Below are 15,311 nucleotides of genomic sequence, written 5' to 3'. Positions count from 1 at the left end.
GTTGGAGGAGAATATTGAAAGTGCCATGGGCTGCCAAAAGAACCAATAGATCTGTTTTGGAAGAAGTACAGCCAGAGTGTTCCTTGGAGGCCAAGATGACCAAATTTCATCTCTTATAGTTTGGACATATTGTCAGGAGGGACCAGTCACTGGAGAAGGATATCATGTTTGGTAAGATGGAGGGTCAGAGAAAGAGAGGAAGACCCCCAATGAGACGGATTGGCCAAGTGGCAGCATCGATGGATCCAAGCGTGGCAACAGTAGTGAGGTTGGTCCAGGATCAGGCAGTGTTTAGTTCTGCTGTGCATAAGGTCGCTATGAGTCGGTACCGACTCTATGGCACCTAACAACAACAACAACAAGAGACACAAAGTAGCAACCTGGGATGTCTCTAGTAGGAGTCCAGATACCAGAGGCACACACTACTAAGGAACTTTTGCTAAGAATCCTGGGTCCAGTGACAGGACAAAGAGGCAGGCTTGAGTATGAGGAGCGGCTGGTGAGCTTGAACTGCCAACCTTGTGGTTCAAACTGACTTTGCAGTCCAGCACATTAGAAGCCCTTTTATACAGGGACATCTATAAATGGATAAACTCATCAAGTCTTACATGAGATCACCCAAATGCTGGCTCTTTCTTTTGTCTTGTTCATCTTTTGTTCATTTAATCAACAACTACTGAGCATCTTAGGTGCCCTGGTAGTGTAGTGGGATATGAATTGGGCTGCTAAATGCAAGATGAGCAGTCGAAACCCACCAGCTATTCCACGGCAGAAAATATGAGACTTTCTGCTTCCATAAAGATTTACAGTGTTAGAAACTTTATACAGGGTCACTATGAGTCAGAAGTGACTTAACAGCACACACCACTACCACCACCACTGAGCATCTATGTGCTGAGTATTCTGTCAGGTGCCATGGTACAGAGATCAGAGATGTAGGAAATGCCTAGTCTAATAGGGATTTAGGAAAAACCCCTCCAATTTTCTTGGCTGTAATCTTTACAGGAGCAGATCGCCAGGTCTTTCTACCACAGAGCTGCTGAGAGGACTCGATCTACCCACCTTTTAGTTAGCACTTGAGCACTTAACTATGGCTCCTTATAGAATTCTTATATAATGTGGTAAATGCTCTGACAGCAACAAGCACTGCAGGAGTAAAAGAGAAGTCACGCACAGTATGATTTTAGAGAAGAATATAAATATTTAACTGTATTTGCTGGAGCAGAATGATGAGGCCAGAAAGACTTGGCAAGGGCTAGATCCCAAGAATACTCATCAGCTGTCACAGGGAGCTGGATTTTGTAACCTACTGTCAAGTTGTGGTGATGTGATGGTAAGCCAACTTCATCCATTCTAAATGAGTTCAATGACTTCTATGACCTAAATAGATTATTTACAACTTTGTCTGAGTTATGAGTGGGAAGGTTCTGGGAGCAGTAAAGGGCTCTGAGGAATGACAGAGGTGGTCTGTGTTCTCAGCCTGTTCCTCAGTCTGAAAGTCCACAGCCAGGAGAAAAGAAACTGCCAAGAAAGAACTCCAGTTTGCTTCAGAGAACCAAAGCCAACATGGTAAGACTACTGTCCTTTATGGCAGACAATGATACCTTCTGAGTGATCTTTCTTTCCTGTGAACTCTGAAAGTCTGATGATTCCATAAGTAGAAGGCCCTTGCATATCCATCTACCTCCTGTTACAGATGGGTCAACTGTCCACTGGGCAGGTGGACACACGAGATTAGCAGAGTGATATAAAATTGTAAGTCATTAGCCTATGTGGTGACTAAATCATGAATGAGGTTGAAATTACCCAGGGAACACACACAGCATTCTATGTAAATCTAGTCATGTTAATTTTCTGCCTAATGCCATCATATACATGCATGCAGTGTTTCCATACACAAGCAAAAGTTGGATAGTGAGTAAGGAAGACTGTAAAGGAAATGATGTATTTGAGTTATGGTGTTGGAGCATATTGAAAGTACCATGGACTGCCAAGAGAACAAATAGATCTGCGTTGGAAGAAATACAGCCAGAGTGTTTCTTGGAAGCCAGAATGGCTAAATTTCGTCTCTCATACTTTGGACATATTGTCCTGAGGAAACAGTCACTGGAGAAGGATGTCATGCTGGGTAAGGTGGAGGGTCAGAGAAAAAGAGGAAGACCCCCAATGAGATGGATTGGCATAGTGGCAGTATCAATTGGCTTAAGTGTAGCAATGATTGTGAGGTTAGTCCAGGACTGGGCAACTTTTCATTCTGTTGACCACAGGGTCGCTATGAGTTGGAACTGACTCGATGGCACTTAACAACAACAACAACCCCCTGCTTTACGGGATCAGAAACGGTTTCTGTTCACCACTGTATCTCAGCATCTAGCACCGAATTCTGCCTGATGCAGAAAGAAACTCTGTTTAAGTATTTGCTGAACAGATACAGTGTGAAAGGAGAATTGGGGAGTGACCCTTGCTATTACTCTAATGCCAAGGAATGCAGCAGCCATAGCTAAGGTCATGTCCAAAGACGTGAGCTTAGTCTATTTGCATATATCCTGGAGGAAAACTGAGTCACAGTGTCTTGCTCTGGTTCTACTGCGGCTACCATCTGTTCTCACAGCAGCTTTATTCATAACCTCTTATTTGAACCACTGGAAAACTGAGAAAGTGTAGATTTGAGAAATGAATATAGTTAAGATGTAGTGTTCTCTATTTCTGTACCTAAGTTAACACAGTCTTCATTCTTAACATTTAATGCCCTCGTGTTTTTTGTTTTTTTTTCTTTTTGGTTAAATGGAACATGGTATTAGTTCCTCTCTTTCCATATCCAACTAGCATAAACTCTCCACCAATTACCACAGATTTGGGCCTGTAGCCACAAGCACCAATTTTCAACATTCAGCAGGAACCCTGAAGTTCAAGTTCAAGTCCCAGACAATGATCTCTCAAGCATGCTCTAGGCTTTGCAAGGTCTTTTGTATGGTTGGTGTTCCCCTTGCGACATGATATAATATGTCTCTACCTGCTGATTTTGGAAGCCAGGTTTTTTATCACAAGAAAATATTAGAAGTAATGAAAATCAACCTGAGTAATTCCTCTGTGTTAGGTGTTCTTTTAAACACCTCACATGGAATTCATTCAACCAATCCCTCTACAACCCTATGAAGAAGTCAGTACTTTTATCGCTATTTTCAGATGAAATTAGAGCCCAAGTGCTTATGTAATATACTTAAGTGACAGCCAGCAGGTAGTGGAGCCAGGATTCAAACCTAGGCAGTTGGGTCCTAACCAATGTGCCTGGGCTAGGCACGATGATCAAATATTATTCCTGATCTGGGCACCCACATGGCCCATGCTATCCAACTCAGAGAGCTGGGTAACCTCCTCCCTCCCTAAGTAATACAGTTGGCACCAGATAACGTCAGTAGGAGCCTGGGCCAAGTGCACAGAATCAGTCCTGAACATCTGGTGGGCCCACAGCCTGTGTTATGTGGGGCACACTGTGTGCCACCCTTTTGCCCAAAAGAGTGGATAAGGTGGTTTCTGGCACAAACTATTTCCAGAGTGACAGATCATTTCAAGGAGAGGCTCTCTTCACAATAACAACATTCTGAATTTGAATATTAACAACAACAACAGCAAAAAGGTGTATAGGTATTTTTGAATATTCAATCAATTTTCACATAGGCATTGTCATTTGCATTTCATAGCTAGAGATTTTGAGGGTTGAGTGGCTAAGTAGCTCCATTTAATGTTTCAGTGTTAGCATTACAACAACCAATCATCAGGTATTCTGTTGGATAATGTATAACTGGTTATCTCATTTAAAACCTCAAACCAATCTTGTTGTTATGATTCACCATTATAGAGTCGGTTCTGACTTTTAGTGATCTGTACAGGGTTTCCAAGGAGTGGCTGGTCGTTTTGAACCACTGACCTCATGGTTAGCAGTCCTGTGCTTATCCTACAGTGCCACATAAGGTATGAAGTCTTATTTTCTCTTATGATTAGCCTCAGGAATGATAAGCAACTTGTCCGAGGCTACACAGCAAAGAGTGAGTTGATATAGTCATATCACTGCATTTGTAGGATACTATGCTATAGGATCGGAGTCCTAGTGTGGCACTGGGGGTTAATGCGCCAGACAGCAAAGCCATCTGAACTGCAAGGCTGGTGGTTCAAGCTCACCAGCTTCTCCTTGGAAACACTATACACGGTTGCTATGGGTCGGAATCGATGTGATGGCACTTAACAACAACAACATGCTACAGGATCAGTACTGGAATGCAAACCACAAGGTCGGAAGCTCAAACCCACCAGCTGCTCCTTGGAACCTTATATAGGGTTGATATGAGTCAGATCCAACTTGATGGTACTTAACAATAACAATGCAATATAGCTTACAAGAATTTTCTTGTTTTACAAAAATTTGATAACTTAATAGTTAATAATTAAAACAAAATATATAATAAGTGAGAACCCTGGTGGTATACAGCTAAAGCACTCCGCTTCTAAGCAAAAGATTGGCAGTTTGAACCCGCCAGCAAGTCCATGGAAAGAAAAATGTGGCACTCAGCTTCTGTAAAGATGTATAGCTTTGGAAACCCCATGGAGCAGTTCTACTCTGTCCTATAGGATTGTTGTGAGTTAAAACTGACTAGATGGCATGGGTTTTGGTTTGGATATATATAAACATGTAATTGAATCATACATTGTTGTTAAGTGTGGCTGATTCAGTTCAAATCATACATTGTTGTTGTTGTTAAGTGCCACTGAGTCGGTTCCGACCCATAGTGACCCTATATATAGGGTTTCCGAGGAGTGGCTGGTGAGCTTGAACCGCCGACTTTGCAGTTCAAACTGCTTTGCAGTCTTGCACATTAACCCACAGCACCACACCAGGAATGCAAATTATACATAGATATTTAATATTTAATAGCAATGTAATATTTCTAATAATTCTGGGAGTAAATGGATCCTGAGTTGCTTTTAATTATAAATTGTACCCTGTTCACTTCCTTAATAAACCCTATAATCATGGGTATTATCTCTGAGTCTGTGTGGCTATTGCAATGGGTTATTGGCCCAGAGATGTAAGGATGCTGTGGGAGGGACAACTGGTGTCAGAGTATGGTATAGGAGGTTGAAGGTTCACGTCTGACCTCTGCTTTATAGGAATCATCCTTGGACTAATTTTGAGTTTGCTTCTCCTTCCCCCTTATGAAGCCAGAGGATGTCAGGCCTGGTCCCTGTGATAGTTTGATTTTGTGTCAACATGACCAGGCCAGGATTGTCAGTGGTTTGGCAGTTGAGGTATAGTTCTCTCCATGATGAGAGCTAATATAACATAATTAGCTCTATGAGGTCTGCTATGAGAAGGCAACCAATTGAGAGGATGTTTCCTCTGGGGTATGGCCTGCTTCCAATATAACGGACACTCAGAAAAGTTTGCTGGGCCTGGATCTCACATCTGGCTCACCCTCCAACTTCTGGTTCTTTGGACTTGCTTTATTAGCTGCCTGCCTGCCAGACTTGCCGCCAGATCTACCTGCCCTGCCTGCCTGCCATCTGACCTGCCAATCTTGGTTCATTTGAGCATAACTTGGGTCTCTACCACCTCTACAACAGTATGAGCCATTTCCTTGATACAAAATTCTTTTTATATATACACATGTATTTCACTGGCTTTGCTTCTCTAGAGAACCCAACCTAAAGATGTTTTCATGCTAATTCTATAGATGTATAAATTGAAGTTCATATGGGTTAAGTGATTTGTCCCATCCTGGTAACAGATCCCACGTGACCCCACATTCTTATCAAGTATTGAGGGAAGATGCGTCAAGGAGCTGCATTTATCTCTGTTTTTATTGTTGTTATGTGCCATGGAGTCGGTTCCGACTCATAGCGACCCTGCACAGGGTTTCCGAGGCTGAAAATCTTTACGGGAGCAGAAAGCCTCATCTTTCTCCCGCGGAGCAGCTGGTAGTTTCGAACTGCTGACCTTGCGGTTCGCAGCCTGATTCGTAACTACTACGCTACCAGAGCTCCTTTGCATTTATCTCTAGAGGCACCAAATTAGGAGCCGGTATCATTATACCAATGAGGGCCTAACAGTAAACAGAAACTACTAGACTATTTAGAACAGAGGTGTCTTAAATGTAAGGAATTGGTTGGTTACACAGGTAATAGAAGAACTGAGATACTGAACAAGATAGTGAGGCAACCCTGAAGTCAGTAAGCACCCTAGAAGGGACTGAGGGAAGATTACCTGTACCTGACCTCAGGTACCTGGACTACTTGGTAGAAGCTAGAACTATACTGGCCTGTCTGGCAGGAGTTGGAACCCCAAGGTACTGTTTGTTACTAGAGACCTAATAAAGGCAGAGGGGGGAAAAATACTAAGGTTTGTCCCTTCTATCTGCCCATCTCTCTTCTACTACTGTCTCCTATTGGCCAAACATAATTGGGAGCCAGCTGATATGGGAGTCTAGGAAACACAGCACTGAGATCACAAGAGCAGGAACTAAGTGAACAAGGGATTCGAGGGCAAACAGGCCTTGAAAATGACTGGACAGAAATGACTCAACGGCAGTGAGGTTTTGCTGTTGTTGTTTTTCAACAGTTAACACTTTTCTCAAAATCACAGCCTCACCACTAACATTCCCTATTCCTTACTCCCTTCTTTGCTCGTTTCTCTTACGGCACTAATCATCATCTGACGCATGATATTTTCCCCTTATTTTTTCATTATCCACTAAAATATAAACTCCATGAGGTGAGGGATTTTTGTCAGTTTTTTTCACTGCTTTATCCCCACTAACATAGTTGGAACACAATATAGAGTTATTAAATGAATGAATTTCATATTGGGAAATTTCATATGGAGAATCTAGATTATTAGATTCTCTTGAAAATATCAGATTTGGCAACATTCCTTCAAATTACTCTGTGGTGACTACTGGCTGGAGTTGTCTTTTTAAGATGAACCCTGAGTTCTCTCCCCAATTTCTCTCAATCCCCATCATGCCTTTTAGTCTACAATAGCCAGCGTCACTCATTTCTACCACCTGCTTGGCATTGGATTTGTGAATTTTGGTGGGGACCACACTACTCATTTTTCATAGAACTGGGGAAACTGAGATATGGTCATATGAAGTGATAGGCCTCGGGCTATACTTGCTGAAAAAGTAATTTACTAGCTGTCTAGCTCAGGGCTTTTGTGATGATTATTGTACCAGATACCAGAGCTTGTCCTCCATGCAGCACTGTCCTTTAACAAAGGAGGCATTGTGCTGGGAGCTTGGGTATACAGCAACAGACAGCAAAACTACGGGTCTGCAAGAAGATGAAAATCTGCTTTTGTGTCACATGGTCAAGTAGATTTCAACTCATATTAAGTCCATGTTACAAAGTGTAACTGCCCCATAGGGTTTTCTTGTTTGTAATCTTTATGAAAGTACATGGCCAGATCTTTCTTCCTGAGAGATGCTCGGTGAGTTTGAACCACCAAGTTTTCAGGTGGCAGCTGAGCATTTAAGAGTTGTGCCATGGGGGCCCCGTTATTTCAGGGGAGTAGCCAATTTTCAGGTGTCAATATTGATATGGAGTCCCTGAGAGACGTAAATAAATTAATGCTGTTGTTATTAAGTGCCGTCGAGGTGGTTCTGACTCACAGCGACCCCGTATAGGGGGGTTTCCAAGGAGTGGCTGGTGAGCTTGAACCACTGACCTTGCAATTCAAGCCGACTTTGCATTCCAGCGCATTAACCCACCCGTCACTGCATAGATCTCTAATAGTTGAAAGTTTCTTGAGAACAGTATCTGTCAGCAAACAGATGTGTACAATGTTTAAATGACCAAATATATTCAACAGGAAGTGTCCTATTGGCTAAATTGGGACTTCCCCCTCAAGTCAACATCTCCTCCCTGACCCTAACCACCACCACCCTGCCCCACCTCTCCCAACTAACTTTGACCCCCTTTCTCTCCTCCTCAGCCCAAGTGCTGGGCACCAGAGAGCCTTTTCCTACCTCCTCGAAGGTTATGTCCACTACAGACACTGTAAAGCACATACAGGGGCACATTCCTCCCCCATTAGTCCGCCCAGGACCCTCTTTTCCCCAACAAGAGTGGGTGGGGGCACAGCCCTCCACGTTCCCGCAGCCTTGTGGACCTACCTTGCCCCCTTTGCTCAGGACCTGCCAAGGCCACGTCTCTGTGCTCCCGAACAGCGAGTTCTTGATCATGCCAAACATGTTGCTGGGGCGCTCAGGACGCAACGGTGGACGCAGGGCAGCAAGCGGGGGGTGGTGGGAGGCCGGGCGAGCGGAGCCAGAAGGGCGGGCCCCGTCGGCTCCGCCCAGCGAGACGGCGCTCGGAGAGGCAGGCTGGGAAGGCAGGCCCTTCAGGACGCGCCGCGCACTGAGTAGGACGTTCGGAGGCGGAGGCGGAGGGCGTTTGGCCACCTCCGGATTCCCGGCAGGGAGCTAGGACTGCGGGCCTGAGCCCGCTCCGCTGTTCTTCCTTGGTTGCGGTGGCCGTAGACTTCCTCTTACACTGAAAACAGATTCTTTATCCTTTAATGTAGAGGTGGCTGTGGTGGGAAACGTCTATCCCTTCTTGTATTTCTATCAAGGAACTATGGTGGCTCCGTGGTTAAACGCTCGACGGCTAATCAGGAAAGGTGGGTATTTCAAACCCACCATGTTCTCTGTGGGCAAAAGCTGTGGTGGTCTACTGCCATAAAGATTGTTGTGGTTATTAAATGCTGTCGAGTCAGTTCCCACTCATTGCAACTCTATATAGGGTTTTTGAGGCTGTAAATCTTTTCAGGAGCAGTAAGACAGAAGGTTGGCAGTTCAAACCCACCAACTGCTCGATTTAGCCGCAGTAAGCTTGGCTTAGAAACCCTGTGGAGACATTCTATCTGCCCTTCAGGGTTGCTGTGGGTGGGAATTGACTCCACAGCAGAGTCTGTTTCTGTCCACCCACACGCTCTCCCTGCTCTGTCCACACCAAGGTTTCCTTCAGGGCAGATGCTGCACAATGTATATTCAGTCTTCCTGTATCCACTCCCCTCCCCCACTCCACCCATACCTAACCACACCTGGCTGCTGCATCTAGATCCACTGCAACTCCCATGTGCCTCCCAACCTCAATTACTTTTTATCCAGACCATTGGAAAACCATCTTTAACTCATTTTCTACCTTCCCACTTCTTTCCATTAATCTGTTTTAATCACAAACTCCACATTAATTTCCCCAAACTTGGCTTTGGTAATTCTCCAATTTAAAACCTTCTGAATCTTGTTTGTTAGTTGCTTCTTATCCAGGTGCTTGCATGTACAGCAAACCCAATCTTTACATTCATTGGTATTTGAGTCCATTCTTGCTGCCACTGAGTATTTTAAGTGTTCTTACCTAGGGCACTCATCTTCCAGCACTGTATGGGAAAATAAATTCTGTGGTGATCACTAAGATTTTCATTAGCCAATTTTCAGAAGCAGATCACCAGGTCTTTCTTCGTAGTCTGTCTTGATATGGAAGCTTTGCTGAAACCTGTCCACCATGAGTGACCTTGCTGATATTTGAAATACTGATGGCATAGCTTCCAGAATCATAGTAATATGCACGTAATATACAACAGATTGGAGCTCTGATACCTTAGTGGTTACGCCATGGGCTGCAAACCACAAGGTCAGCAGTTCGAAACTACTAATTGTTCCAAGGGAGAAAGATGAGGTGTTCTGCTCCAGTAAAGATTTACAGCCTCAGAAACCCTGTACAGGGTCACTATGAGTTGGAACCAACTCAACGCCACACAGCCACCACTATACAACAGATTGATGGATGGGTAGTAGAAACTTCTATATAACCAACCAATTTTATTACTATTGAGAGTTGGTGACATGCCAAGCATTTATCAAATATTATCTCTGCTCTTCACACATGAAAGAGATATTTTTATAGTCATACACAGGAGGAAACCATGGCTGAAAATAATTCAGTAGCTTTCTCAAGGCTATAAACTCATGCTTGTACAACCTGGTCAGGATATGAATCCATGTCTGTGATCTCAATTCTTCTATTGTACTATACATTACTTTGATATTTTTTTTCTAGGTATTATGTTGTCTAGTTATACAAGATTATTAACTTTTATGAGAATTTTATTGTGGTTTGAGAGAAGGTTTACCGAGTACATTAGTTTTCTGTTCAACAATGTATATACATTTTGTTTCATGACATTTGTTGTAATTCCATCAATGTAACAACACTCTTCCACTTCCTTCTTTTTGGGTTGCCCACTTTCATTCATCCTTCTTTCCTGTCCCTACCTGCTTTCTGAACTTTATTTTTGGCATCCTGGTTTGGCTGGCACTATGGGCTAATGCGTCAGACTGCAAAGTCATTTGAACTGCAAGGTTGGTATTTCAAGCTCACCAGCTGCTCCTTGGAAACCCTATACAGGGTCGCTATGGGTTGGAATCGACTCAATGGCACTCAACAACAACAACAACTACCCATTTGGTCTCATATGGTTGGTTGTTCTAAGGGGTTGTGTTCCCCAAGCATGCTCTTGTTCTCTTTATAGGCCATTCTATTGTTTGGCTGAAAAGTGATCCCTGGAGTTGGGTTTAGTTCCAGGTTTGAAGGATGTCTAAGGGTCATACTCTGAGGGGTTACTTTGGACTAATTGTTTCTTTGCATCTTTGATTATCTTCATTTTTCTTTGCTAAAGATAGGAAGAGACCAATAGTTGTGTCTTAGATGGCTGCTTGCAAGCTTTTAAGATCTCAGTCTTTACTCACCAAAGTTACTGTTTTTGTTGTTAAGTGCCATCGAGTTGGTTCAGACTCATAGCAATCCAGTACAGGGTTTCCAAGGAGCCACTGGTAAGTTTGAACTATTGATCTTGTAGCTCAAACCAACCTTGCAGTCTTGCGCTTATCCTACAGTGCCACACCAGAAGTAGGACATAGAATATTGTCTTTGCAGACTATTTTATGCCAATGACTTTGTTATTTCCTGTGGCTATGGTCTTGAGTTCCTAAGTCTAGCAACTCAGCCCCTTAAGGTGTTTGGTTATGGCTAAGTGTTCATACCTTTGTTCCCTGTATGGTCTAATGTATACATGTATATTTGCAAGCATGTACAAATACATATGTAGAAAGATTCTCTGCCAAACCTATAGATACACATTTGGGTGTACTACCAGACTCTATACCATCCCTGTTTAGCTTGCATATCTACCTGGGTATTCATTCATAAATTATTTTTTGTTATTATTGTCATTGCAAGATTATGTGCATAATTATATTTATCATTGTTGCTTGTGATAGTTAAAGCTTTGTATCAACTTGACTGGCTCCGGAGTCCCAGTGGTTTGGCAGTTATTTTATGATATGTGCAGTTAAGACATAGTAATCCCCCATGATCAGATCTAATATATAACCACTTCCATGATGGGATCTGCTATGAGCAGCCAGTCAATTGAAAGAAGCTTCCTTGAGGATGTGGCCTGCAACATCTTAATGAGCAAAGAAAGAGGGACCTACTACCACTCATAAAGAAGAGCATTTGGACCTGGGCCCCATGCGTTGTGAAGCTCCTTCTTGTTGTTAAGTGCCATTGAGTTGATTCCCACTCATAGTGACCCTGTATAGGTTTATAAGAAGCGGCGGAGGAGTTTGAACCACTGGCCTTGCGGCTCAAACCAACCTTGTGGTCGAGTGCTTGTCCTTCTAGCACCACACCAGGACTATTGAAACTCCTAGATCCAGGAAAAGATTGATGCCAAGACACATGGAGATCTCCAAGGAATCCTGGGCCTACAGGTGCTGAAAGGGGACAAGGATATTAGTCCAGAGCCAGCACTCTGAATTTAGATGTCTAGCCTCTTCAAGTGTGAGAGAGTACATTTCTGTTTATTAAAGCCATCCATTGGTGGTAATTCTGTTATAGCAGCACTAGGTAATCCGTTTGAGGACTAAGGTGTGCCTGACCCAAGCCAAGGTATTTTCAGTAGCCTCATATGCATGTGAAAGTTGGACAATGAATAAGGAAGACCATAGAAGAATTGGTGCATTTGAGTTATTGTGTTGGAGGAGAATATTCAAAGTACCATGGGCTGCCAAAAGAACCAACAGATCTGTGTTGGAAGAAATGCAGCCAGAGTGCTCTTTAAAAGCCAGGGTGGTAAGACTTCGTCTCTCATGCTTTGAACATATTATCAGGAGGGACCAGTCCCTGAAGAGGGACATCATGAGTGGTAAAGTGGAGAGCCAGTGAAAATAAGGAAGACCGCCAAGGAGATCGACACAGTGGCATCAGCAATGGGTTCAAGTGTGACAAAAGATGTGGGGATGGTACAGGGCCGGGCGGTGTTTCCTTCTGTTACGCAAAGGGTTGCTATGAAACGAAACTGACTTGACAGCAGATAACAAGACATTGCTTTTCACTATTGTGTACCACTTAGTGTCTTCTTTTACCTTGGTTGTGTTAGCTGACCTACCCCTTTCCATTCATCTGTGTTAATACATGTCTGCTCTCTAGTTAATGATTTCCCTTCCTCCCCCTTTGATTCCTGTTGTTGTGAGTTACTTCTGACTTATAGAGACCTAAGCACAACAGGATAAAACCCTGCCTGGTCCTGCACCATCCTCACAATTGTTGTTACTTTAGCCCAATGCTGTTGCTACTGTGTCAGTCCATCTCGTTGGGGGTCTCCCCATTTTTTGCCCAGACTCAATTTTACCAAATATGATGGGCTTCTTCAAGAACTGGTCCTTCCTGATAATATGTTCAAAGTATGACAGACAAACCTTGCCCTCCTGACTTCTAAGAGCATTATGTCACCTTTCTTTGGAATGGGCACAAATATGGAGCTTTTCCAATTGGTTGGACAGGTAGCTTTCTTCTAAATTCTTCAGCGAGGACATGAATTGAGGAATAAGAATTCTTCCAATACCGATCTGTTTGTTCTTCTGGCAGCCCATGTTACTTCTAATATTCTTCTCCAACACCATAACTCAAATGCATCAATTCTTCTATGGTCTTCTATATTCATTGCCCAGTTTTCATATGCATATGAGGCTACTGAAAACACCATGGCTTGGGTCAGGCACCCCTTAGTCCTCAAACTGATGTCTTTGTTCTTGAACACTGTAAAGAGGTCCTGTGCAACAGATTTGCCTAATGCAATACATCATTTGCTTTCTTTAGTGCTGCCACATTGAATGTTGACTGTGGATCCAAGCAAAATGAAGTCTTTTACAACTTCAGTCTTTTCTCTATTTATCATGATGTTGTTTTTTGGTTCAGTTGTGAATATTTTTGTTGTCTTTACATTGAGGTGAAATCCACAGTGAAGGCTCTGGTCTTTGATCTTCATCAGTAAATATTTTAAATCCTCTTCACTTCCAGCAAGCAAGGTTGTATCATTTGCTAATGAGTCTTCCTCCAGTCCTGATGCCCTGTTTTTCATATAATTTACCTTCTCAGATTATTTGCTTAGAATACAGATTGAATAAGTATGGTGAAAGGATGTAATCCCAGCACATTTGAAACCATTCAGTATCTCTTTTTCTGTTCTAAACACTGCCTTTGATTTATGTACAGATTCCTCATGAGCACAATTAAGTGTTTGGGAATACTCATTCTTCACAAGGTTATCTATAGTTCCTCATTATCTACACAGTCAAAAGTGTGTGCATAGTCAATAAAGCACAGAAAAACATCATTCTGGTATCCTCTGCTTTCAGCCAAGATCCATCTGACATCATCAGTAATAATCCTCATTTCATGTCCTGTCTGATTCTGACTTGAATACCTGGCATCTCCTTGTCAATGTACTACTACTGCAACTGTGTTTAAATTCTCTTTGACAAAATTTTACTTGTGTGTGATATTAATGATACTATTCACTAATTTCTGCATTCTGTTAGGTCACCTTTTTTTTGGAATAGGCACAAATATGGAGCTTTTCAATTGGTTGGCCAGGTAGCTTTCCTCTGAATTTCTTGGCCTAGATAAGTGAGTGCCTCCAGTGCTGCATCAGTTTGTTGAAAGATTTCAATTTGTATTCCATCAATTCCTGGAGCCTTGTTTTTCACCAATGCCTTCAGCGCAGCTTGGACTTCTTCTTTCAGTACCATTGGTTCTTGACCATATACTGCCTCTTAAAATGATTGAACCATTTCTTTTTGGCACAGTGACTCTGTATTCCTTCCATCTTCTTTTAGAGATTTCTGCATCATTCAATATTTCAGTATTGCAAGCCAAGATTTAATTATTTTTCTCAGTTCTTCTAGCTTGAGAAATGCCAAGTATGTTCTTCCCTTTTGTTGTCTAGCTCCAGGTCTTTGCACATTGCATTATAATACTTTGCCTTCTGGAGATGCCCTTCCAAATTTTCTGCTCAACTCTTTTATCTCCACATTTCTTCCATTTGTTTTAGTTTCTCTGTGGTGTTGTGGATTAATGTGCTAGACTGCAAAGTTAGTTTAAACTGTAGTGTCAGCAGTTCAAGTTCACCAGCTGCTTCTTGGAAACACTATACAGAGGTACTATGGGTTAGAACCAACTTGACTGCACTTAACAATAACAAGCTCCTGCTGTGGTGCTGTAGGATCAGCACTGGACTGTGAACCACAAATTTGGCCATTCCAACCCACCATCTGCTCCTTAGAAACCCTGTACAGAGTCTCAGTGAGTCTGAACCAACTCGATGGCACCTAACAACAACAACAAAGCTCAAGAGCAAGTGTCAAGAGTCTCTTCTGGCAGCCATTTTGGTCTTTTCTATTTTTCCTGTCTTCTTAACTACCTTTTGCTTTCTTCATCAATGATGTTCATGGTGTCATTTCACAACTCTTCTGGTCTTCTGTCTTTAGTGTCGAATGCATCAAATCTGCTCTTGAGATAGTCTCTAATTTCAGGTGGGATATATCCAATGTCGTATTTTGGCTTTCATGGACTTGCTTTAATTTTTTTCAGCTTCAGCCTGAACTTGCATATGAGCAATTGATGATCTGCTTAACAGTGGGTCCCTAACCCATTGTCTTTTCCTGCAGATGTAGTCAATTTACGAATCGGGCTGCGAACCTGAAGGTCAACAGTTTAAAACTACCAGCTGTTCCACGGGAGAAAGATGAGGCTTTCTGCTCCTGTAAAGATTTATAGCCTCAGAGACCATGTACAGGGTCGCTATGAGTTGGAACCGACTCCACGGCACATAACCACCAACATATTCCATTTGGTGAGGTAACATGTGTATAGTCAGCTTTTATGTTATTTCAAAAGGGTATTTGCAATGAATA

The 15,311-nt window shown here is 42.7% G+C and overlaps 1 protein-coding gene across 1 annotated transcript in view; it reads right to left on the bottom strand.

Moving 5' to 3' along the window:
• The window catches only part of HEBP1 (heme binding protein 1), a 23,268-nt gene extending 14,995 nt beyond the window's left edge, over positions 1 to 8,273 (bottom strand). Inside the window, exon 1 of the mRNA XM_006866043.1 lies at positions 8,169 to 8,273. Coding sequence (XP_006866105.1) covers positions 8,169 to 8,246 — 78 coding nt within the window. The 5' untranslated portion in view covers positions 8,247 to 8,273. The remainder of the gene's footprint in view (positions 1 to 8,168) is intronic.
• Positions 8,274 to 15,311: the final 7,038 nt, after the last annotated feature.

Source organism: Chrysochloris asiatica, unplaced genomic scaffold, assembly GCF_000296735.1.
Source record: "Chrysochloris asiatica unplaced genomic scaffold, ChrAsi1.0 scaffold00086, whole genome shotgun sequence".
Classification (NCBI taxonomy): Eukaryota; Metazoa; Chordata; class Mammalia; order Afrosoricida; family Chrysochloridae; genus Chrysochloris; species Chrysochloris asiatica.
This window is presented reverse-complemented; position numbering and strand designations above follow the sequence as displayed.